General features: G+C 48.4%; 1 protein-coding gene across 3 annotated transcripts in view; it reads right to left on the bottom strand.

Annotated features, from left to right (window-relative positions):
- DPYSL2 (dihydropyrimidinase like 2) overlaps positions 1 to 26,014 on the bottom strand; it is a 143,168-nt gene that overhangs the window by 32,504 nt on the left and 84,650 nt on the right. For all 3 annotated transcript variants that reach the window (XM_035269955.3, XM_035269956.3, XM_035269958.3), the window contains exon 4: positions 2,011 to 2,175. In XM_035269955.3, the coding sequence (XP_035125846.1) occupies positions 2,011 to 2,175 (165 nt within the window). The remainder of the gene's footprint in view (positions 1 to 2,010; positions 2,176 to 26,014) is intronic.

Genomic DNA, 26,014 nt, shown 5'->3' on the forward strand with positions numbered 1-26,014 from the left:
TAGGGTTTTAGTTTTGCAAGCTAAAGAGTCCTGTGGATGGAGGGTGCTGATGGCTGCAGCAACATTACGAGTGTACTTTAAACGCTGAGCTGCACGGACACCTAAAAATAGTTAACATGGTAATTGTAATGTTATGTTTATTTTACCACGGTTAATTTTTTAAGCTGCCCCCACCAAACAAGTCTGTTGTGACTCTAACAAGAAAATGAATTAGAAGCTTCTGCCTGAAGAACTGTGATAAATGTCTTTTTTTTGGGGGGGGGGGGCGGGCAGACTGCCTTCCATGCTGATTTTTAAGAAAATGATTTTTTAAGTAAGAAAAGGTTCAACAAGCAGATGTCACAATTCTCATCCTGGCGTCTTGGAGTTCTTGCTTCCCCAGGCACCAGACCAAACATCCCTGCCCAACATTCATCCCAATTTTAAACGATTGTCCTGACAACCTCGCAGCCTTGGAGCTTAATTCGATCCACCTGGGGGGTGCTGGGAGCTGCCCGAGTTAAATGCCTCCGGACATCCTGGCCCTTCTCCCATTGCCAGGCAACAGTAACCATGGTAACCCTCCTGCCTGGTTTGGAGTAGATTCAGTCTAAGTAGCCACAGTCAAATCACTCAGAGTCCCCGCATGCTCAAAAGTGAGAAAAGTCAAAGGTTACCTATTTTCTTTTATATGGAAGCTTTGTGCTGGAAAGAATCTTAGAGGACGTCTCATCCAAGACCCCCATGTGAGAAACGTTTAAAAAATTGACACCCATAAAATGTAATCAATTTACCCAGAGTCACACAGTCTGCGTGAGATCAGAGAAACCCAAGACTCCTGCTTTTCATTCTGGGACATTTCCTACCGTTCTGGTGCCTAGAGACTTCCCTCTTGCCGTGTCACTCACAGCACATGGTGCTTCTGAGCCTGGAAGTCCCAGAACCCTAAAGCAATAGAAGCTTCCCTGAACGCTAAGATCCGATGAGGTTAATTTGGTCTCTAGCCAAGCCCACGGAGACCCAGGAAGACGATGTGGTCTGGCTCTTCCACCCAAACCCCCAAGGTTCCTGTTGACAAGAGTGCCAGAGGCACCTTGAGGTGGTAAAAGATTCCTCCCACCTCTCTGTGAATCTTTCCAATCCCTGAAAATTTCTTCTCCAAAATAATGCTAGGGAATGGAAAAGACCCCTCAGGTTGTCCTCAGTGTCGAAGTGTCTCATAGTCCTCAAGTCTATCCTAGATTCGTCCAGGTTTGTAGGAGGGGGCTGCCCAACACTCTCCTGAGACTCCTGAGACCGAATCCTCACTGGGATATGTATTTGTTAATACACACACACACACACACACACACACACACACACATATACATATACATATATATGTTTTTTTTTTTTGAGTTGAAGTCTCGCTCTTGTTCTCCAGACTGGAATGCAATGGCATGATCTCGGCTCACTGCAACCTCCGCTTCCCGGGTTCAAGCAACTGTCCTTCCTCAGCTTCCTGAGTGGCTGGGATTACAGGCCCACCACACCCAGCTAATTTTTGTATTTTTAGTAGAGATGGGGTTTCACCTTGTTGGCCAGGCTGGTCTTGAACTCCTGACCTCGGGTGTTCCATCCACCTCAGCCTCCCAAAGTGATGGGATTACAGGTGTGAGCCACTGTGCCTGGCGTATTTGTTATTTTTTGAAGGTAAATCACTCTCTCGGTGGCTCAACTCCCTACCCTGGATAGAGAGCACAGTGCCCGCAAACCAATAAGCGGTGAGCAGGTGTCACCAAAGAATAGGTCCCAGCAGTAACGCTCATCTTCCCTTATCAACAAAGGCTTATGTTACTGCACTGGGTAAGGTCACCTCCAATCAGCACAAGCTGCAGCCCAAAACACTCTCTCCTTCCCAGGGGCAGACAGGAGCATGAGCCACAAATGGGATCTGGAAGCACTGTCACTGAGCCTTTCTTCCTGAGGCTGTGCCAGTTGATGGACTGAAGTGGGAACATCTGCAGAGGGCACTGAGTCAGTGCAACCTACCATGATCCTTCACAAGTGCTTCCATCTCCTCCTGGATGCCCTTATGCCACTCGGTGATGTCCACATGCAGAGAGTAGTCACAGCAGGACTTGCTGTCAGCCCATTCCCTCCACTGGTCAAAGGCAGCAAGCAGGCTTGTCCCAGGCTCAGGAACCACATGGTCAACTAGAAAGAAACAGACATGTGTCATCATCACCAAGAGCCTCAAGGGCCGTGAGCCAGCAGGTATTTTCCCATTTGAACCCTGAATAAGGCTTCTTGGGTTCGAAATTGAGATGGTGATCTCTACAACCAGCTTCTAAGAATCCATGTAACCCAGCTGATTATCCAAGAGGGAGAAAGCAGAAAGCAAAAACTTGGCATTGGATGATGTCTCCAGCGAAACCACGCATGCACTGCCCAGATCTGATTTCCCAACCCAAAACCCCTGAAAGCTCAAGCGTTGGGTGCATTTCACGGACAATGAGTCCTTATGGACAGCCGCAGTGTCAAATGGTGGGAGAGCAGCCAAACCCTTCTTTGTGCTGAAAGCAGCTTATGAGACGCCCTCCACCAGACGGCAGGGAACTTGAAGGTGCTGGAGCAGAGCCACACGGACCGGGCTTTTCAAAAGTTCCCGGGCCTTACCTGCTCTCTCATTACTGCTCATATTTCTGAAGCATAATACCACTTTGTAATTTAAGGGAAATCTCTCATCTTAAGAGTTCAAAGTGTTTTAAGACCACAGTCATTGTTATATTACTATGGAGGTAGGCTGATCTGGAAGACAGAGGACTTTGGATGCAAGCTGACCTGAGATGCTTTCCTAGCTCCATCATCCTAGCTCCACTTTACGCAAGGTGTCCTTGGGTAAACTCCTTCATCTCCACTGTCCTAATTTCTGTGCTGGTTTAAAATGGGGATAATATTACCTAGCACATACATTAGTTATGAGAATTAAAGGAGACGGCGTATCTAACAATCTTATGTCATTCCCCAATTTAAATCCTCCCATGGCTTCCCCTGCTTTCCAGATAATTAAAGTCCCCAATAAGGTGTGCAAAATCCTGCCCAGTGTGGCCCTGACCTACACCTCTATAACATGACCCTGGACCATCTCTCCCCTGTACCCTGCTCTCCAGCTACATGGACCATTTTTCATTTCCTAAAATATCTACCTGCTGCCTCCCCTCACAGGGCCTTTGCACCTGTTATTATCTCTCCTAGGTCTTAGAGAGCTCTCACCCGTTAACATGATGGCACGAGGGTTACCAGGACTATTCTTCCCCATCTTCTGCACACAAGAACTAAAATACAAACTGAAATGATTTTTCCAAGGTCAAATCAAACTTGTGCAACAATAAAGATAAAAACCAGGACTTGACACTTAAAGCAATGAGTCATTCTTCCTAAATGTTAGATTTTATACACTCAGGTAAGCAGTTCTTTGCTAAGAAAACGTCAGCCCATGTAATGCTAGAGAGCTCAGATTTCTGAAATGGATCAAATCTTGAAGAGGCCACTAAATTCTGATCAACTGGGCTTGGCTTTGTAATATCAGAAACATAGCCAGGGCACTTTGGGAGGCCAAGGCAGGAGGATCACTTGAGGTCAGGAGTTTTGAGACCATCCTGGCCAACATGGTGAAACTCTGTCTCTACTAAAAATACAAAAACTAGCTGGGTGTGGTAGCGCACACCTGTAGTCTCAGCTACTAGGGAGGCCGAGGCAGGAGAATTGCTTGAACCCAGGAGGCAGAAATCGCAGTGAGCCAAGAAGACACCACTGCATTCCAAAGCCTTGGTGACAGAGCAAGCCCTTGTCTCAAATGTGTGTGTGTGTGTGTGTGTGTGTGTGTGTGTGTGTGTGTGTAGATATTATATATATTGCAAGTGGAATGTCAGAGCCGGAAGGAAACGTTCCATCACTTATTTAGAGCATTTATCAGTGTGTAATTAAATGGGTACACGCATACCTGGTATCTGTAATATCGATAATGTTATATAATTAAACAAAAATGATGTCTACTTTAAATGCAAGTTCATTCCATCAGTAAAATGCTAACATAGCAAACTTGACAAAATAATTCCAATTTTTCTTAAGTTGTATGTCCCCCCATCATCAAAAAAGAAAAAGAAAAAAGGAAAGAAAACCACACATCTATCACTGTGTAGCAATCAGTTTGGGCAGGATCTCCCTACCCACCCCCCTGGCTGCATCTCTTATCCTCCTACAAATCACCCTTCAGAAGCAGGTAGAAGGATCTTAAACCTTTCATCAGACACTGCCATTCCCCTTTTTAAATCCTTCAGTAGCTGTCTACCGTCCTTAGAGTACAATTCAAACTCTTTCCCTTGCTTCCGTCAGATCCGGTCCTAGCTGATTTCTCCCAGGTACTCGCTTTCCCTGACCTGCTCACCTGCAATGGCTGCCCCAGCCATTCTTCACTTTGACCTGCCCAAGTCCTGGGCAACTCCAAGCCTGTGCACAAGCAGCTCCTCTCTCTGGAAACCCATTCCCCTAGCTCTTGACTTAGGCATCTCTTCACCCTTCTCCCTGGCGCTATATGTCACCATCCCAGGGTTGCATCATTTCTGAATCAGTTTCATTCATTTACTAACCCCTGACTAGAATGTAAACTCCCTCCGACCAAGGGCTAAACGCCTAGATCAGGGAAGAGCCAAATGAATGCTCTAAATAAGTGATGGAACGTTTCCTTCCGGCTCTGACATTCCACTTGCAATCAGGTCAAGCAGCAAAGGAGGCGCTCTCCTGGGAACTGGACCAGCTTTTCCCGCAGCAAAGACCCTCCCCTCAACACTGCCCTGCCAGACCCTCCCTCACGGAAATGCATTCCTTTCACTGGCCAGCAAGGGGAATGAGTGGAAATAATAAATTGTTTCTAATGATATGATTCTTTGAGTTGAACATTTCAAAAATACAGAGAACTTTAGGAAAAGTAATTAATCCCATTATCGCCATCACCCCAAAATCAACCTATTCAAATGTGGGTATATTTTTTGCTGCCTTTTTTCCATATATTATACCTTATTCTATTTCTTTCTTTATAGTCCACTTTCTTCCCCCAAGAAGTTTTAAGGTAGTTTATAGAGATACATAAAATACAAGAAAATTTGACAAACCAAAAAGATTAATACAAGATAAAGTGGAAGAAAAATAATGGAAAATCAGGAATGAGGCATGTATGTATGTGTATACATGTACATGTGTATGTATATGTGTATGTGTTGTAAAATATGAGTATGTATATGTGGATGCAAGTGTGTATGTACATATGTGTGTGTTTGTATAGATGAATATATGACATTTAGTCTTATACATTGGCTAAATTTAGAGTTAGGCTCTCTAGCCAATGTAAATAAGGAAGCCTGATGTGTTCAACATATCTACTTCCTTTATGATTAAAAAAACAAATCCCTCCTACGAAGAAAGATAAGTACTAGTGACACTAAGACCCACATGCTCATAGTTACTGCATAATCCTTTCCTTCTCTTGATCTATGACTTTTAAAAATACTTTATTATTGTTATTAGATATATCAAATAAGATTTTAAATTCATGTGTACCTTACAAAGAGATAATACCAGGTTCTGTTCCTGGGCTATTTTGCTCCATTCATCTCAATCAGTACTAAATAGAGGAGCTTTTTGATACATTTTAGTATCTGGTGGCAAAAAACTCACTTGAGGCCAGGAGTTCAAGACCAGCCTGGGCAACATGATGAAACCTCTTCTCTACTAAAAATACAAAAGTTGACTGGGCATGGTGGCAGCTGCCTGTAATCCCAGCTACTCGGGAGGCTGAGGCAGGAGAATTGCTTGAACCCAGGAGGCGGAGGTTGCAGTGAGCTGAGACTGCACCACTGCACTCCAGCCTGGGCGACAGAGCAAGACTCTGTCTCAAAACACAAAAATGGGGGGGAAAAAAAAGCAAAGCTCATTTCCTTCCTAAGACTTTCCTTCAACTTAGGCCAAGGCACTGATCACCACTGCAAGGTTCAAGCAAGCCATCTAAAGCCCTGCAGCCATCACCACAGCGCAGTTTTAGAACATCACCAGAAAAGAAAGCGCGTACCCACCTGCAGTCACTCCCCAGCCTGTGACTCCCAGCCCCTGGCAACCACTAATCTACTTTCTCTCTCTGCCCCACTCGCCCTTAGACAAAGTGAGGAGGGTGACAGACAAGGACAACTTCAGGACCCATGACCCTACACCCCAATGATGTGTCATCAGTCACCTGATGCTAGACTCCTCAGACTTCAGGGTGCACAATAATGTCACGAGTGTTCACTAAAACACAGGTTCTGGCCAGGTGCAGTGGCTTATGCTTATAATCCCAGCACTTTGGGAGACCGAGGCAGGAGGATCACTGGATCCCAGGAGTTCAAGACCAGCCTGGGCAACAAAGCAAGACTCTATCTCAAAAAAATAAAATAAAATAAAATAAAAATAAAACACAGGTTCCCAGACCTTACCCCAGAGTTTCTGATGCTGCAGGTCCAGACTGGGACCCAGTAATCTGCATTTCTACTCAGCAACTCAGGAGCTACTGAGTCTGCGTTGACCACCTGCACACTAACCGAGTGCAAAACTTCTCCCAAAACTTCTCCTTCCACCTCCATTCACTCCTGCCCATTTTACCACAAAGGGCCTGTTTACTACATGACAGCATCATCACTTACAAAAAATAGCACAGTCCCTGGCTATAATCCCATGGCTTCCTTCCACATCCAAAATCAGCTCCGGGGTTTATAAACCCTTGGAAAACTCAGGACCCGGACACAGCTGAGCACTTCATGACACTCAGAAACGCGTTCACGAAAAGCTTCCACATGTTTTCCCACAGTTCTCTTTCCACGGAAGCTCTCCTGGGAAGAGCTGCTCCAAGGGAACAGGACGGAATGTCATACTCACTTCCGGAGGGAGCAGGGTCCCCAGTGAGGACACAAGCCTGAAACTGACTTGCACAGAACTCACAGGCCTTTCCTCTGGTGACCCCCCCTGAGCTGTCAGCACCTGCAAGAGGGCAGCCGTGGCACCCCGGCTATGCCAGCAGTGAGAAGAAAATGGGCTTGCAGGTCAAGGGGTCCCCAAATCTAGGTTTTGCTGCAGCACACCCTCACTGTGGTTTAGCCTTTAGGAACCTCCATTTCTTCATTTATAAAAACACAGGCGGCCGGGTTCAGTGTCTCATGCCTATATTCCCAGCACTTTGAGAGGCCAAGGCGGGTGGATTACAAGGTCAGGAGTTCGAGACCAGCCTGAATAACATGGTGAAACCCCATCTCCACTAAAATACAAAAAATGAGCTGGGCATGGCAGCGTGCACCTGTAGTTCTCAGCTACTCAGGAGGCTGAGGCAAGGGAATCCCTTGAACTTGGGAGGCAGAGGTTGCGGTGAGCTGAGATCGCGCCACTACAATCCAGATTGGCAAGAGTGAGATTACATCTCAGAAAAAAAAAAAAAGATGTAAAAAGGCCCTACTTTTTTAACAGTTTTATAGAGATATAATTCACATACTATGCAATCACTCATTTAAAGGGTATAACTCCATGACTTTTAGTCCACTCACAGAGCTTTACAACCATTGCAACAATCTAATTTTAGAACATAAGCCAAAAAAGAAACCTGCTACCCACTTACAGTCACTCCCTATTCCCTCCTACCGCTGCTACTCCTTCCTACCCCTGCTACTCCCAAACCCTGGCCACCATGAATCTACTTTCTGTCTCCAGATCTGTTTATTGGGGCCACTTCCTATAAACGGAATCACATAAGATGCGATCTTGCATGTCTGGCTTTCACTTGGCGTCATGTCGTCAAGGTTCATCCGCACTGCAGCGAGAATCGGTGCTTCATTCCCCTCCTGCCTCAAGAGGTTCCCTATTTTTCTGCGTTTTGGGTATTAGCAAAGTGTGAGACACAAAGTACATAAGCTGCTCCCTAAAACTTCAAATAGAAAACCCCTTTGGAGTTTGTAGTATTTAAATGAACCTACTTTAAAAAATTTTTTCTTTCAACCTTTTTCTTTTGTTGAGAAGGGGCCTCGCTCTGGCGCCCAGGCTGGAGTGCAGTAGTGACATCACAGTTCACTGCAGTCCTAACCTCCTGCGCTCAAGCCGTCCTCCCACCTCATCCTCCCAAGCAGCTAGGACCATAGGCGTGCGCCACCACACCTGGCTAATATTTTTTATTATTATTATTATTATTATCAAGTGTAGAGACGAGGTCTCACTATGCTGCCCAGACTGGAACTTTTTAAAACTCACTGTAGACTCACATGCAATTTTTTGTTTTTTGATTTTTTTTTTTTTTTTTTTTGAGACGGAGTCTTGCTCTGTCGCCAGGCTGGAGTGCAGTGGCGCAATCTTGGCTCACTGCAACCTCCGCCTCCTGGGTTACCTCCGCCTCAGCCTCCCGAACAGGTGGGACCACAGGTGTATGCCACCATGCCTAGCTAATTTTTTTTGTATTTTTAGTACAGACAGGGTTTCACCATGTTGGCCAAGATTGTCTGGATCTCTTGACCTCATGATCTGCCCGTCTCAGCCTCCCAAAGTGCTGGGGTTACAGGCGTGAGCCACTGTGGCCAGCAGACTCACATGTAGTTGTAAGAAATGACAAAGAGAGAGCCTTCATACCCTTCACCTCGTTTCCCCCAAAGGAAACAACTTACCTAACTATAGTACAATTTTACAGCCACACCGATACAGAATCCAAGACCCCGAAAATACTGCCAGGGCTAGGCTGGTAGTATTTCTGATAAGGTCTCAAGAGGCCCCTTTGTAATTAAAACACAGGGATGTCAAAAATGCCATCCCTGCAGTTCCAGTTCTGGAATTGAAGCAGATGAGCAGGTACCACAGTCTATAAATCAGCTGGGGGTTACACACATGGAGCAGGAGGGAAGAGGGAGGATGGGGAGCCCTAATTCAGCCCTGTGACCCCACCTTGGCTCTATACCAGTGGAGCAGGAAGGAAGAGGGAGGATGGGGAGCCCTCACTCAGCCCTGTGACCCCAACTTGGCTCTATACCAGTGGAGCAGGAGGGAAGAGGGAGGATGGGGAGCCCTAATTCAGCCCTGTGACCCCACCTTGGCTCTATACCAGTGGAGCAGGAAGGAAGAGGGAGGATTGGGAGCCCTCACTCAGCCCTGTGACCCCACCTTGGCTCTATACCAGTGGAGCAGGAGGGAAGAGGGAGGATGGGGAGCCCTCACTCAGCCCTGTGACCCCACCTTGGCTCTATACCAGTGGAGCAGGAGGGAAGAGGGAGGATGGGGAGCCCTCACTCAGCCCTGTGACCCCACCTTGGCTCTATACCAGTGGAGCAGGAGGGAAGAGGGAGGATGGGGAGCCCTAATTCAGCCCTGTGACCCCACCTTGGCTCTATACCAGTGGAGCAGGAAGGAAGAGGGAGGATTGGGAGCCCTCACTCAGCCCTGTGACCCCACCTTGGCTCTATACCAGTGGAGCAGGAGGGAAGAGGGAGGATGGGGAGCCCTCACTCAGCCCTGTGACCCCACCTTGGCTCTATACCAGTGGAGCAGGAGGGAAGAGGGAGGATGGGGAGCCCTCACTCAGCCCTGTGACCCCACCTTGGCTCTATACCAGTGGAGCAGGAGGGAAGAGGGAGGATGGGGAGCCCTAATTCAGCCCTGTGACCCCACCTTGGCTCTATACCAGTGGAGCAGGAGGGAAGAGGGAGGATGGGGAGCCCTCACTCAGCCCTGTGACCCCACCTTGGCTCTATACCAGTGGAGCAGGAGGGAAGAGGGAGGATGGGGAGCCCTCACTCAGCCCTGTGACCCCACCTTGGCTCTATACCAGTGGAGCAGGAGGGAAGAGGGAGGATGGGGAGCCCTCACTCAGCCCTGTGACCCCACCTTGGTTCTATACCAGTGGAGCAGGAGGGAAGAGGGAGGATGGGGAGCCCTCACTCAGCCCTGTGACCCCACCTTGGCTCTATACCAGTGGAGCAGGAGGGAAGAGGGAGGATGGGGAGCCCTCACTCAGCCCTGTGACCCCACCTTGGCTCTATACCAGTGGAGCAGGAAGGAAGAGGGAGGATGGGGAGCCCTCACTCAGCCCTGTGACCCCAACTTGGCTCTATACCAGTGGAGCAGGAGGGAAGAGGGAGGATGGGGAGCCCTCACTCAGCCCTGTGACCCCACCTTGGCTCTATACCAGTGGAGCAGGAGGGAAGAGGGAGGATGGGGAGCCCTCACTCAGCCCTGTGACCCCACCTTGGCTCTATACCAGTGGAGCAGGAGGGAAGAGGGAGGATGGGGAGCCCTCACTCAGCCCTGTGACCCCACCTTGGTTCTATACCAGTGGAGCAGGAGGGAAGAGGGAGGATGGGGAGCCCTCACTCAGCCCTGTGACCCCACCTTGGCTCTATACCAGTGGAGCAGGAGGGAAGAGGGAGGATGGGGAGCCCTCACTCAGCCCTGTGACCCCACCTTGGCTCTATACCAGTGGAGCAGGAGGGAAGAGGGAGGATGGGGAGCCCTCATTCAGCCCTGTGACCCCACCTGGGCTCTATACCAGTGGAGCAGGAGGGAAGAGGGAGGATGGGGAACCCTCACTCAGCCCTGTGACCCCACCTTGGTTCTATACCAGTGAAGCAGGAGGGAGGAGAGAGGATGGGAAGTCCTCATTCAGCCTGTGACCCCACCGTGGTTCTATACCAGTGGAGCAGGAGGGAGGAGAGAGGATGGGAAGTCCTCATTCAGCCTGTGACCCCACCGTGGTTCTATACCAGTGGAGCAGGAGGGAGGAGAGAGGATGGGGAGCCCTCACTCAGCCCTGTGACCCCACCTTGGTTCTATACCAGTGGAGCAGGAGGGAAGAGGGAGGATGGGAAGTCCTCATTCAGCCTGTGACCCCACCTTGGCTCTATACCAGTGGAGCAGGAGGGAAGAGGGAGGATGGAGAACCCTCACTCAGCCCTGTGACCCCACCTTGGTTCTATACCAGTGGAGCAGGAGGGAAGAGGGAGGATGGGAAGTCCTCATTCAGCCTGTGACCCCACCCTGGCTCTATACCAGTGGAGCAGGAGGGAAGAGGGAGGATGGGGAGCCCTCACTCAGCCCTGTGACCCCACCTTGGTTCTATACCAGTGGAGCAGGAGGGAGGAGAGAGGATGGGAAGTCCTCATTCAGCCTGTGACCCCACCTTGGCTCTATACCAGTGGAGCAGGAGGGAAGAGGGAGGATGGAGAACCCTCACTCAGCCCTGTGACCCCACCTTGGTTCTATACCAGTGGAGCAGGAGGGAAGAGGGAGGATGGGAAGTCCTCATTCAGCCTGTGACCCCACCCTGGCTCTATACCAGTGGAGCAGGAGGGAAGAGGGAGGATGGGGAGCCCTCACTCAGCCCTGTGACCCCACCTTGGCTCTATACCAGTGGAGCAGGAGGGAAGAGGGAGGATGGGGAGCCCTCATTCAGCCCTGTGACCCCACTTTGGCTCTATACCAGTGGAGCAGGAGGGAAGGAGGAGGATGGGGAGCCCTCACTCAGCCCTGTGATCCCACCTTAGGGTTACACACAGGTAGAAGAGAGTGTGGGTAGCCCTCCCCCCAGCCCTCCGATCCCACCTCAAGGTTATACACATGGAGCAGGAGGGCAGAGGGAGGATGGAGAGCCCTCACTTAGCCTGTGATCCCCTCCCCTTCAGCCCCTGAAGCAAGGAAGGGCAGATGCTGAAGCTCCTGTCATCAGTGCACACACCTTCCCCGGCTCCCTGGACACTTACTCAATCAGCACCATCCATCTCCAGGATCCTATTCCAAATAGTCACGGCCTCATTCTCCAGCCCCATTCCCTGCTTTTCAGTGTGTGCGCATCAGCTTCTCCCTTTTTCATCTCAGACAAATGAATTGGCTTGAATTAAAAGCAAACCATCAGGAATGCAGTAACACAAGCCACCCACTGGCTTATCTACGTCACTTTTCTGAGCTGGCATCTACCCTGCAAAATGCCTGCAAAATGCCAGGCAACCTCATTCACCAGGGAGGGAATGGTTTCTGTTGGAGGAGAGATAAGAGCTTTTGTGGGTCATGCATGGCAGTTAGGATAATGTGGTTTTGCTCTCAAAAAAATAGCAAAAAAAGGAGGAGAAAGCACCTGCCCCGAAAATTTAAGGGGTACCCACTGAAGAGGCACTATAGGAAAGACCAGAGCCAGATGCCTGGGGTCCAGACCAGTTCTGCCACTCCCTCACCATGTGACTTTAGGCAAGTTCAAACTCTCAGAGTTTCAGATTCCTAAACCATGAAATGGGACTAATAATTAACTCAGGGTTCTAGGTGTTGTAAATGACGGAATATGGGAAATGCTTGAAGAGCACCTGCTACATAGATGTGGCTTGATAAACACCCCCAGGAAGACAAAGGCCATGCATAAAACACCATGTAGTATTTAGGTGCCTCTAAAGCACGTGCCACCTTACAGAGCAAACTACTTGCCTTGGGTGCGAATACACCATTTCTCCCGCAATGCTGAAGAAGCCTTTTTCTAAGAGCTATAACTATTTAGAATGTCTGTGCCTGAGTGTTTTCATCTGTGAAACAGCAAAAATAACATACATCCCAGCATTTTTTTTCCCTGTTCAATAAGACGGTGTCTATAAACTATAAAGGGCACTGTTCAAATATCACCAACTACCATAGTTTTCATCTGTCTAGAAGCAAGCAGGGGAACTGGTATACAGAAGGTGCTCAGTGTGCACAGGCCAGACCAACCATCACACCTACCTCTGGCCAACTTTAGCCTCTTCCTCCAAGGGGCCCAGACATGGAACTATGTGACTGAATACACCAACCTGAGAACGCCAGCACCCACTGAAGTCCCGGGAGTACCCAGCTCTCACATCAGTCCTCCATGCAGACTCACAGTGCCTGGATTTTAAACTCCAGCCCCCCTAAAGAATGGGGAGGGGCCCCTTTGGTTAGCACACGCCAATGAAATGACGAACTGTAATGTAAGGGTAAGTCACAAACAATGAAAGATGAGAGTAACAGTAAAAACCGTTCTGATGTATTCAGCACTTCCGAGGTGTCTGGTATTACTCTAAGTATCTTCCATGGATTCTCTTATTGAATCCTCACAAGAGCCCCCAGAGATGAGCCAGGGTTGGCCCTAGTTTTCAGCTGAACAGACAGACAGTGAGATTAAGTAACCTGCTCACATTACTTAAAAGGCACCAGACACACGTCCTGTGCCTCCAGCAGGTAAGGCTCTTGGCAGAACTCTAGTGGTCAACACGTGGCCTTAGCCAATGCAGCCACTGACTGGCCGGGCTGGAATCTGACCCCAGGACATGTGATCAAAAGACAGAGGGAGGACTGGTTAACTGAGAAGTGAAATGCAGTCTTATCCCTTCATATATTATAACTAAAGGGAGTGACCCAATTCAATAAACAGATAGGAAAACCATGTCCTTAGCCTCACGGTTGCGGCACGTGAAGACATGTTCTTCACAGCTTGGACCTTCAGGCACTCCAGCAGTCCTCTCCTTTCTCTTTCCTACACATTGTTGAATACAAGTTTGCTTTTAAAACGAAAGCAGTATCTTCGTATAAATAAAGTGGGGCCATCAGCCATTGTTCAGCATCTAGCAAGCCCTGCTAGAATGATTGTGACTGATTCTGAGGGGAATAAGAGTTAAGGCAAGATCTGGTAAAATGCTTATAAAACAAACAACTTCCTTTAAGTGATCAGCAAACTTTGGAGAAAACAAGAGGTAGAAGAGATAAACTGTGCCCTTAAAACGCCAACAACCTAGTTAGGGAAGACAAAAACACACTAAAAGATACGAAAGGGGTACGGATAAAATGATTCTGGGGGACCCTCTGGCTACTCCCTGTCCCCACCCCTCTTCTCATCGAGCTATGGAGGGAGCTGAATGTTGCTGATGCCCCACTTTCTCGCTCCCATTTCCTTCTGGCCCACTGCACCCATCCTGCTGCCGCCTGGAGCCTGTCCCTGCCACATCCCAGCTCTGTTCCCTCTGTCTGCTCAGCTCCCAGACAGCAATCGTGCAATCTACCTCCCTCATCTCGAAAGAATCTTCTCCTGCCTCCTGTTCCTCCACGCTAATTTTCTTTATTTTTTATTTTTTTTATTATTTATTTACTTATTTATTTTTTGAGACTGAGTTTTGCTCTTGTTACCCAGGCTGGAGTGCAGTGGCACGATCTCGGCTCACCGCAACCTCCACCTCCCAGGTTCAAGCAATTCTCCTCCCTCAGCCTGCTGAGTAGCTGGGATTACAGGCATGCGCCACCACACCCAGCTCATTTTTGTATTTTTAGTAGAGATGGGGTTTCACCACGTTGGCCAGACTGGTCTTTAACTCCTGACCTCAGGTGATCCGCCCACCTTGGCCTCCTAACGTGCTGGGATCACAGGTGTGAGCTACCGTGCCAGGAATACTTTGTTTTTTATTTTTTTTGAGACAAGGTCTCGTTCTGTCACCCAGGCTGGAATGCTGTCATGCGGTCATGGCTGACTGCAGCTTTCACCTCCAGGGCTCAAGCAATCCTCCCATCTCAGCCTCCCGTGTAGCTGGGACCACAGTCACGTGCCACATGCCCAGTTAATTTTTAATTTTTTGTGGAGAAAGGGTCTCCCATGTTGCCCAGGCAGATCTCAGACTCCTGGGCTCAAATGATCCTCCTACCTTGGCCTCCTCAAGTGCTGGGATTACAGGCATGAGCTACCAAGCTCCGCTTGCCCTCATTTTCAATGCTCACCCATGAAGTCTGTCCCATTCATTAGATTTCACTCACACTCCTGACACTTACTCAAAAGTCCCAAGCTGGGGTTCTGAATAGCAGAACAGCAGAGCCCTCCCTAGCTGGCACACGCCACCACATAGGGTTTCTGATCACTCCCCTCTGTTGTTTCCTCTCTTCTCCCTCCTGGCCAGACCTTCTCTGTCTTCCCTGACCTCCTTCCTCCCATCCCTCAGGATTCAGTCTTCCTCATCACCAGTCCTGGCCTCAGCACTCACTCGTGGATGGACCTGAGATGGAGGACCCTCTTTAGTCTCAGGAAAAACCCCATGCTGTGCAGCTGAAGCAGATGGGCTTCACCAGTGACTGTACCTGCCAGGACGGCAGGCACCCACTGCCCAAAGGGAGCCACTCATCCTGAAGCCTGGAGTGGGGCCCTGGAGCTGCCTGCACCTGTAGCCCACACCCCTGCCCACTGCTTCCTCTCTCATGGCCTGGGCCCTGGAATGAGGATGTCCTTTCTTCCAGGCTGCTGAGAGAGGCCCCTGGGAAGCTTGAGAGTCAGAGCTGGAGATGGTGGGTGAGGAAGGAGAGGCAGGGAGGAGGCAGAGAGAAGGCCCAGATTCCAAACCCACTGTAATATCACATTCTGAAGATGATGCTGCAGAGGCATCTTGGGCTTCCCACCCCATTTTCCTGGAAGAACACAGGCACAAAGCCAGCTCCCCATGGCAGGGAAATGTCCACCTCTCTTCAGAAAGTTTCAAAACCAGGAATGGGACAGTTGAACCATTTTAGAATTTCACATATGTTTACATCTATTTGATAGCATATCAACCTCATATATAGTTTTTTTTGTTCTTTTTTTAAGACAGTCTCACTGTGTCACCCAGGCTGGAGTGCAATGCTATGATCTCCGCTCACTGCAGCCTCGATTCCTGGGTTCCAGCGTTTTTCCTGCCTCAGCCTCCCGAGTAGCTGGGACTACAGGTGCCCGCTACCATGCCCGGCTAATTTTTGTATTTTTAGTGGAAAAGGGGTTTCACTATGTTGGTCAGGCTGGTCTGGAACTCCTGACCTCGTGATCCGCCTACCTGGGCCTCCCAAAGTGCTGGGATTACAGGCATGAGCCACCACACCCAGTGAGATATAGTTTTTTAAGTGACTCACAAAGTGTTACCTTATCTGATGCTCAAACAAGGCAGGCAGATCCTTACATCACAGATGCAGAGCCTGGGGGCCATAGACCTTGCCTGCTGCTGTGTAGACAGAAGGTGGGAGCTCAAACCCCAACCTGGGAGCTCTTGGCACCTGCCTCCTTCTACAGCTTAAAGCACCACCCCCTTCTTGGCATGTCTGTGAACAGCAGTCACCTCAGGGGTCCATCTCTAAATCCTTTTCTGTCACTGGAAACACACACAAGATCACTTAAGTGGGTAACTAATGACCTTAACCCAATGTGCATAAGAGAAAGCCAATTCAGGGCAGCAGATAATGAGCTTGTCAGTGTTTTAGCACCTCCTAAAACCCTTCTCTGAGGTGTGGTATAGCTTGCTCATGGGATCCCGGCATTCAAGATCAAAGGCCAGGCTATGCTGGGTGTGGTGGCTCACACCTGTCATCCCAGCGCTTTGGGAGGACGAGGTAGGTAGATCACCTGAGGTCAGGAGTTCGAGACCAGCCTGACCAATACAGTGAAACCGTGTCTCTACTTAGATTACAAAAATTAGCTGGGCATGGTAGCAGGCATCTATAGTCCCAGCTACTCGGGAGGCTGAGGCAGGAAAATCGCTTGAACCAGGGAGGCAGAGGTGGCAGTGAGCCAAGGTCGGGCCACTGCACTCCAGCCTGGGGGACACAGCGAGACTCCGAATCAGAAGAGAAAAAAAAGGCCAAGCTAATGACATCTGTGTGTGGGGGTGAAGGGCCAACACCACCAAAGGAAAATGTGCAAATCCTTGAAGAGTGATGAGCCCAGCGCTGAGCAGAAACTCCCTCCCTAGCTCACAAAAAGCAGATGGAAGGAATGAGGGTCCTCCAGCCCATGTGCAGGCAGCAAGGGGTCAGTGTTCCAAGCACGCCCCCACCTCCGGAGCCAATCGTGAGCCCCAGAGTGACCCTCTCTGCCAGAAATGGCTTTACTTCAAAACTAGGACTGGGCCATTTGCTCTCCACTAACACACAGATCAGTCGTGCACGGTCTGAGCAGTCTGCAAGGAAGGTTTCATCAAACCCTGAGTCCTGAACATGCATCTGTAGGAGCAATGGTGAACAACAAAAGTATTTCAAGAATTTTTTTTTTTTTTTAACTCAGGCTGGAGTGCAATGGCTTGATCTCAGCTCACAGCAGCCTTCCCACCTTGAGCTCCCTAGTAGCTGGAACTACTAGGGATCTTCCTGAGCTCAAGTGATCTTCCCACCTTGGCCTCCCTAGTAGCTGGAACTACAGGTGCATACCACCGTACCCCGCTAATATTTTGTCTTTTTAGTAGAGACGGGATTTTACTATGTTGCCCACGCTGGTGTCAAACTCCTAGGCTCAAGCGATCTGCCCACCTCAGCCGCCCAGCCTCAAGGACTTCGTTTGTACACATGAATCTATCTTATTGATATTAACAAGTCTAGCAGACTCTACCTGAAAAAACTATTTGCAGCTGGAATCGAGTTGATTAAAGGACACTTAAAAATTATTCAATCATTGTATGACTCATTTTATGACTCTGAGACTCAGCAATGTTTCAAGCATTTCTATAAGATACACAATCAGATATAACAATAACAAGAATTAGATCTCCAGGTCTGCATCTTAAATCTGTACTGTTTTCTTTACTTTTTTTTTTTTTGTAACAGGAAAAATATTATCTATAATCCCACTTACCAAATAATAACTCCTAATCTTTTTCTTTTTTTCTCTTTTTGTTTTTGTTTTTTAGAGACAAAATCTCACTCTGTCACCCAGGCTGGAATGCAGGGTGCAACCTCGGCTCATTGCAACCTCCACCTCCGAGGTTCAAGTGATTCTCCCGCCTCAGCCTCCCAAGTAGCTGAGATTACAGGCATGCACCACCACGCCCTGCTAATTTTTTGTATGTTTAGTAGAAATGGGGATTCACCATGTTGGCCAGGCTGGTTTTGAACTCCTGACCTCAAGTGATCTGCCCACCTCGGCCTTCCAAAGTGCTGGGATTACAGGTATGAGCCACCTCGCCCAGCCCTACTAATCTTTTTCTCCATTATCTTCCAGATCTGGCATGTGCAGATGTTTGATGTGGGTGAATCACAGAGCACACTCACAGAACACACATTTTTTTTTTCCTAAACAGGGTATTGCTCTGTCACCCGGGTTAGAGAGCAGTGGCATGATCATATCTCACTTCAGCCTCAACCTCCTGGGCATGAGTGATCCACCCACCTCAGCCTCCCCAGCAGCTGGGACTATAGGTGGGCACTGCCACGCCCAGCTAATTTTGGTATTTTTTAACAGAGATGGGTTTTAGCCATGTTGCCCAGGCTGGTCTCGAACTCCTGGGCTCAAGCAATCCACCCACCTCAGCCTCCCAAAGCACTGGGGTTACAGGCGTGAGCCACCACACCTGGCCCATGCTCACTTTTTTTTTTTTTTTTTTGACACAGAATCTTGCTCAGCTGCCCAGGTTAGAGTGCAGTGATGTGAGCTCACTGCAACCACCACCTCCCAGGTTCAAGCAATTCTCTTGTCTCAGCCTCCTGAGTAGCTGCGATTACAGGCACCCACCATCACGCCTGACTAATTTTTGTCTTTTAGTCGAGACAGGGTTTCACCATGTTGGCCAGGCTGGTCTTGAACTCCTGATCTCAGGTGATCCACCCGCCTCGGCCTCCCAAAGTGCTGGGATTACAGGCGTGAGCCACCGCGCCCGGCCCCATGCTCACTGTTAATCACAGAGTTTTTTTGTTCTTAATGCCACATTATCTTAGAGTCTTCCTAATTCAATCTTTAATGCGAGCCATTCCTGCTGAGAATCCACCGTTATTTCCTTAACCATTTCCCTGAGGAATGAACCTGTACGTTTCTTCCAAATTTCCTCTATTATACATGTTGTCATTAACATATTCATAAAAGTAACTTTCCCTCTATTTTAAATGGTTTTCTCTGAAGAGTCCTAGGGTAGGGAATGTGGTTCTTCACACAGAAGGCCACATTATGTTCCAAACGTGTCACAACTTCACTCTGCCACCAGCAATGCATCTGGGTGTCACCCCAGACAGCGCTGCTCTTGCCATTTTCTTTGCTTACTATCCAAGGGGGTGAAACACAAAGCTCTTTTCACTATACCAGGCTGTCTGTTTCAGATACATGGCCACCTTCCAAGACCCAAGTAGGGGACTGAGTCCTACATGAGAGATCAGATCAACCAGCCATACAAAGAAGTTACTGACGATTTCACAACCACATGATTCAATGGCTCTGGCCGCCATCTTAGGTCTAGTGCCCTCTCAACCCTTCTCTTAGCTTCGTCAACCTGAGCCCCCAGCGATTCCCAGCCCAGGCTGCCTCATTAGGCATCCCCAAACCAGGCCAGGCAGCGGCAGCAGCTCTGCAGTCGGGCCCCAGCCCCAGGTGCCCGAGTCCCTCTTCCCGGGTCCAGGGAGGAGCTGTGCTTTGTCTCAGCTCCATGTTTATGTTCACAGACAGACACTTCAGAGGAAATGCCATCCCTCCGGTAGGATGACGAAATCATGGCCTGGGGAGAAGTCAAGGAGAGCCAACTTGGTTACAGTGCGAAGCTGCAAACTTCAGGTCCGTGCAGAATTCCTCCAAGAGATGTTGAAATCCTTGGCTGAGCATGGGGCGACATTTCTGTTTCCTGTAACTAGGCAGGCATTCTGAGTCTGAAAAGAGGCCACATTTGCAGCACCTCAGATCCCTTCCACCAGTGGGAGAAACACAAACTTGGCTTCTGGCGAGTGTGTGGTGTTTCGTTTCTGGAATTCCTCCAGGCCTTCCAAAGTCCCAAGAAGTGACTTCTCCTGGGCCCACCAGCACCAGGGTCTCCGGAGACCTCACAGGCCCTCAAGCCTGCTGGCTCTCAAATACCCAGCTCAACTCCACCATCTGAAGAGCTGGGTTGAAACATTCTTTCACTAATGAAAGAAAGGCTAAAGAGCCAGTAGAAACTGTGTATATGAGAACAGCATCCCGTGATACCATAACTGTCCCCTGGGAACTTTCTGGAACAAGGACAGGACAGAAAGCCACAGGGAATCTACTACAGAGGCTCAGGGCTTTGGCTCCAGAGCTGACCGGTCTGGGTAGAATCCTGGCTCTACCACTGACTAGTTCTAGGTCCCTGGGCAAAGTACTTAACGCCTTGGTGCCTCCCCAGCTGCAAAATATAAATAGCAACACTGCCTACCTCGCAGGGCACAGTGGCTCACGCTTGTAATCCCAGCACTTTGGGAGGCCAAAGCGGGTGGATCTCGAAGTCAGGAGATTGAGACCATCCTGACCAAAATGGTGAAACCCCATCTCTACTAAAAATACAAAAATTAGCTGGGCATGGTGGTACCAGCTACTAGGGAAGCCGAGGCAGAGGAATCACCTGAACCCAGGAGTAAGGGGTTACAGTTACCTGAGATCACACCACTGCACTGCAGCCTGGTGACAAAGTGAGACTCCATCTCAGAACAAAAACGGGAAAAAAGTATGAACTTTGAAGTCAGAAAGCCTGAGTTTGCACCCCAGCTCTCCCACAGCTAGCTACAGAACCTTAGGATTCTTTACCCTGTCTGGGCTTTGGGTTTCTTATCTGTGAAATGGATCTAATTACAGCAGTTACTCACAGCATTGTTCTGACACAGTATCTAGGAACAGCTAACAGCAGTAGGGCCTATAGAAGCATGTGTTAAATAAGTAGAAATGTACTTTCGGAGTGCCTTGAGCAGATAAGCCTGCTGGACACAATCCCTGATGCAGAACTGGTATTCTCCAAGTGTTCTAGCACCTTCCAGTGCTGCTGTGGAGAGAGGAGCTGCACCACTCCGTGTCCGGGAGAGCAGGGGATAGACTAGGACAGAGGATTCCGATCAGGAACAATAGGGCGTGGGAAGGGACTGGATAAAGGCGGGACTGAGGGAAGGAGGGCAGAGGGCCCCAGGCATGGAACTTTGAATCACTCATCTAGCTAAGTCTTCTGCATGAAACTGAATACGATCCAAACATACAAGACAAATCTGTCCTGTTCACACAGCAAGTAGGCACTGATTGTAAAATAAGAGTAAATGCTAGAAAAGGAAGAAGTATAGAGACCCTCTGTCAACAGACATAAACAAAGACCTTTCACTTCCCAAGCAGCCCCCAAACGCAGGACACCGTGATATAAACAACCTTCCTACCAAACGGACTGTATCCAGTGGAATGTATCAGGAACAAATCAATTCATCTCCCATGTCGTAAAATCGAATGCCAGTAAAAGCGCCTATCAGAGCAGGTAACACAAATGATCCCTCATTAACAGACTTCGTGTCATCGCAATCAAAAGGAAAGAAACCTGATACTAGGGCTCTTACAGATCCACAAAACATCACAACAATTACATCTCCAGCAGGCTTTGGAAAACTGAAGCTCTTCATCCAAAACCCCTAGGGATACCGGGAACCGAGGCTGGGGTGGACGCCCTGGCTCTCCCCTTCCTCTCTCATGTGTGTGCCTGTGTGTGTGCACATGGGTGAGTGTGTACATGTGTGTGCATGCCCATTTGCGTGTGATAGGGAGGAGGTAAGGAAGGCGAGTTCCCTACTCCACTTCCTGGGTTTGAGGAAAGGTTGTTTTAAGGAAACAGAGACTTCCCAGTTTTGACCACAAAGTCTGCCGGAAATAAATTCCAGACAACGAACGAATTACAGAAAGTGCATTGAAGCAGTGAGTGGCAGGGACCCTGGGGGCCGGGGGACAAGTCAAAGGTGCTTCTTCCAGGGGCTAGGGTCAACAATCCCTGCCCGGCCAGGCTGCACTCCGGGGAGCTCCGCCTCGGTGAGGGGCAGCAGCCAGCGGTGTCCAGCCTGATGAGGTGGCCAGAGAAACATGTGAATAACGACACTTCCTCTGTTTGTCTCAGCTTTTGGTTGCCTGGGGCTACAGGACCACAGATTCGGAGTTGGCTTGCCAAAAATAAGAGATTACAGGGCTGTACAGAACATCACAAAAAAAATAACCATCACGCCACAAGCTTCCACGTGCAAAGACTGGGTTTGACTCCTTTTTCCTTCCTGCTGGTTCCTTGCCAGGAAGGGAATCCAACTTTAACTTAAGGCCTTGCAGCCCCCCCACAGAAGAACATGCACTTACATACACAACATGCAGAACTACATGCTCCCCAAAAGCCCAAAGCCATTGTGAAAACAGGAAAGAACAAGGAGCAAATGAATAGACAGAGTCATGATTATTTCTCACTGAAGTGTACACACAAACAAAACCCATGATCTGATGACAAAAATCCGGCCGTGCAAACACAGACCAAAATGAACAAGGGGATGCTCGCCCGTCTATTTCAACACATCATTTATGGGCAGACAGTACATCACATAAATAAAGACAAGAGTGCCTCGTTCAGATAACAGCTAGCATGTACACAGGATGCACACAGCAAACGGACACCCACTCCATCCTTGCAGAAAAGCCGTGGCAACCGTCTCATCGTGTGGAGTGAAAAAAACAGATCCGCTATTGGACTGGAACTACATTCAGAAACACAAAGCCTGAGGAGTCGGGTCTCTGTTCTGTTTATCCCAAGGTTGCACAATCCTTGCATCCCCTCCAAAGAGAGTCCAGCAGGGAAGGAAAAGTCGGTGATGTCATCTGTTGACTGGGATCGCTCTAGAGCCAACATAATTTGATGGGTGTTTTCCTCCTAGAAACCTGGACTGAATTCAAAACATAACATAACATCTGAGTCTGAACCTCGGCCATTGTACCATCATGCGCTTCCCATCTCGGGCTTAGGGCTAATGGTTCAATGGGTCTTTTTTGTCCCCGGTTGATTAGTAAGACTATGAATAAAAGCCAATGTATCTGAACAAGAAGGTTTAAGGCTGATAAGGGACCTGTTGTTCAGGGAGCTCTTAATTACTCTTTATAACTGTGGGGACAGCTGGGAGTCCAGGGTCCACACAGAAGCCAGCCCAGCACCACTGCAAACAAATGCAAATACTTCCTCACAGGTATTTTCTCTTCCTCCCCAGGAATGATGAGGGTAAGAGATAATCCAGAAGCAAAATATCCCTCAAAGGGAACTTTTGTTTTTTATAAAATTCCTCTAAGTACAAAAGTACTTCAATGCCAAAACCCTGGAACACCAGAAAGAATGGAGAAAAAAACAAGATCTTCCATGACTCATCCAGTCATCCAAAAATAATCACTATTACTCTGTTGATGTATGTCTAAACAATCTTTTCTCTATCTACTTATACACATATACTTTTTTTTAATAAAACTAGCATCACAATGTTATATTATGTGAATTATACTTCAGAAAAGCTGTTTTTTAAAAAAGTAGTATTATATCGGACATAATAAAATAAAGCCTGCTTATTTCCATCAATATATTGTGAACAAGGTCATATTAATATATGTTTTAACCGAGCATGGTGACTCACACCTGTAATCCCAGCACTTTGAGAGGCCCAGGTGGGTGGATCCTGAGGAGATCGAGACCATCCTGGCTAACAGTGAAACCCCCCCTACCAAAAATACAAAAAAAAAAAAAAATTAGCCAGGCGTAGTGGCACACATCTGTAGTCCCAGCTACTTGGGAGGCTGAAGCAGGAGAATCGCTTGAACCCAGGAGGCAGAGGTTGCAGCAAGCCGAGATGGAGCCATTGCACTCTAGCCTGGGTGAAACAGCGAGACTCTATCTAAAAAAAAAAAATGGATTTTATAGATACAATATATATACAATTTTTTTTTTTCTTTTTGAGACAGGATATTGCTTTGTGAAGTTCAGTGGCAGGCTCATAGCTCACTGCAGCCGCAGCCTCAGCCTCAACCTGCCAGGCTCAAGCAATCCTCCCACCTCAGCCTCCCAAGTAGCTGGGACTACAGGCACACACAACCACGTCCAGGTAGTTTTCAAATTTTTTGTAGAGACAGGTCTCCCCATGCTCTCCAGGCTGGTCTTGAAATCCTGAGTCTCCTAAAGTACTGGGATAACAGGTGTCAGGCCCAGCCCCACAGCGATTTTTTTTTTTTTTTTTTTTTTTTGAGATGAAGTCTTGCTCTGTGCTCTGTCACCTAGGCTAGAGTGAGTGCAGTGGTGTCTCAAATCACTGCAACCTCCACTTCCCAGGTTCAAGTGATTCTCCTGCCTCAGCCTCCCAAGTAGCTGGGACTACAGGCGTGCACCACCATGCCTGGCTAATTTTTGTATTTTTAGTGGAGATGGGGTTTCACCATATTGGTTAGGCTGGTCTCAAACTCCTGAACTCAGGCAATTCACTCACCTCAGCCTCCCAAAGTTCTGGGATTACAGCATGAGGCACTGTGCCCAGCTCCCACAATACATTTTAATGACTATATACTACTATTTTCTAGAGAGGTCCTTAATTTACTATACTAGTCACCTATTTTGGTCATATAGCTCATTTCCTGTTTTTCCTCATTATAAATAATGCTGCAATTAACAACCTTAAATGTTTGCATGTAGATTACTCTGGGTCAAGGGGTATGAATTTTTTTGTTCACACATTTTTTTGGTGTGTGGGAGACGTAGTCTAGCGCTGTCACCCACCCTGGAGTACAATGGTGAGATCTCGGCTCACTGCAATTTCTGCCTCCTGAGTTCAAGCGATTCTCCTGCCTTAGCCTCCCAAGTAGCTGGGATTACAGGTGCCCACCACCATGCCCAGCTAACTTTTTGTATTTTTAGTAGAGACGGTGTTTCACTATGTTGGCCAAGCTGGTCTCGAACTCCTGACTCATGATCTGCCAGCCTTGGCCTCCCGAAGTGATGGGATTACAGGCGTGAGCCACCTGCACCCAGGCTGTTTACACTTTTTTTTTTGAGATGGAGTTTCGCTCTTGTTACCCAGGCTGGCGTGCAATGGCGCGATCTCGGCTCACCGCAACCTCCGCCTCCTGGGTTCAGGCAATTCTCCTGCCTCAAGCCTCCCGAGTAGCTGGGATTATAGGCACGCACCACCATGCCCAGCTAATTTTTTGTATTTTTAGTAGAGACAGGGTTTCACCATGTTGACCAGGATGGTCTCAATCTCTCCTGATCCACCCGCCTCGGCCTCCCAAAGTGCTGGGATTACAGGCTTGAGCCACCGCGCCCGGCCTGTTTACACATTTTTAAATGTATTTATTATACTTTAAATTCTGTGGTACATGTGCAGGATGTGCAGGTTTGTTACACAGGTATACATGTGCCATAGTGGTTTGCTGCATCCATCCCCGCCGTCATCTACATTAGGTATTTCTCCTCCAGGAAGCCTTCCAGGCCCATCCAGATGGAAACTGGCCACTGGGTCTTTGGTCCTGGCAGAATACTCATTGGCTTTCACCTGCTTCCTGGCATGACTTTCCAGGACCCAATCACACCTCACTATGCAAATCTGACCATCTGAGTCCTCACCCAAACTCCACAAAAGTGCCAAAAAGGACCTCCATTTAAGAACCATGCACAACAGTTGAAGAGGCATTTTTTTCATCCAAATAGTTAAGAGTGCTTTTGCTTTAAAGGGTCCATTTTTTGGGAGAGGCTAGAAGGGCCCTTTAGGATGGAACTTAACACTGATTATGTGCCAGGCAGTGCTCAGTACTTTGTATATTCAACCAAATTTAAGCCGCAGAGTATCCCTGAAGTTGAATTCCGAATCAGAAAACTGTGGTGCAGAATCGCGGTATGATGCAGCAATTCCCCTTTGGGGCATACACCCAGGAGTTGAACAGATGTGTGCACACCCATGTTCATAGCAGAATCATTCACAATGGCCAAAAGGTGAAGCAGCCCACATATCTACCAATCGCTGGATGAACAGATAAACTGAATATGGTCTAGCTATACAATGAACTATTATCCATAAGCAAAGGGCATTCTGACACATGGGTGAACCTTGAGGCCATGCTGTGATGTTACATGCATATCTACTTCTATGAGGTTCCTAGAAGTCAAATCCACAGAAACAAGTAGAATAGAATGGGGGCCACCAGGGGCTAGAGAAAGGTGTGAATGGGGAGTTAGAGTGTCATGGGAACGGTTAAGGGTTGATGATACAGTTCTGGAGA

Source organism: Callithrix jacchus, chromosome 13, assembly GCF_049354715.1.
Source record: "Callithrix jacchus isolate 240 chromosome 13, calJac240_pri, whole genome shotgun sequence".
NCBI classification, from domain to species: domain Eukaryota; kingdom Metazoa; phylum Chordata; class Mammalia; order Primates; family Cebidae; genus Callithrix; species Callithrix jacchus.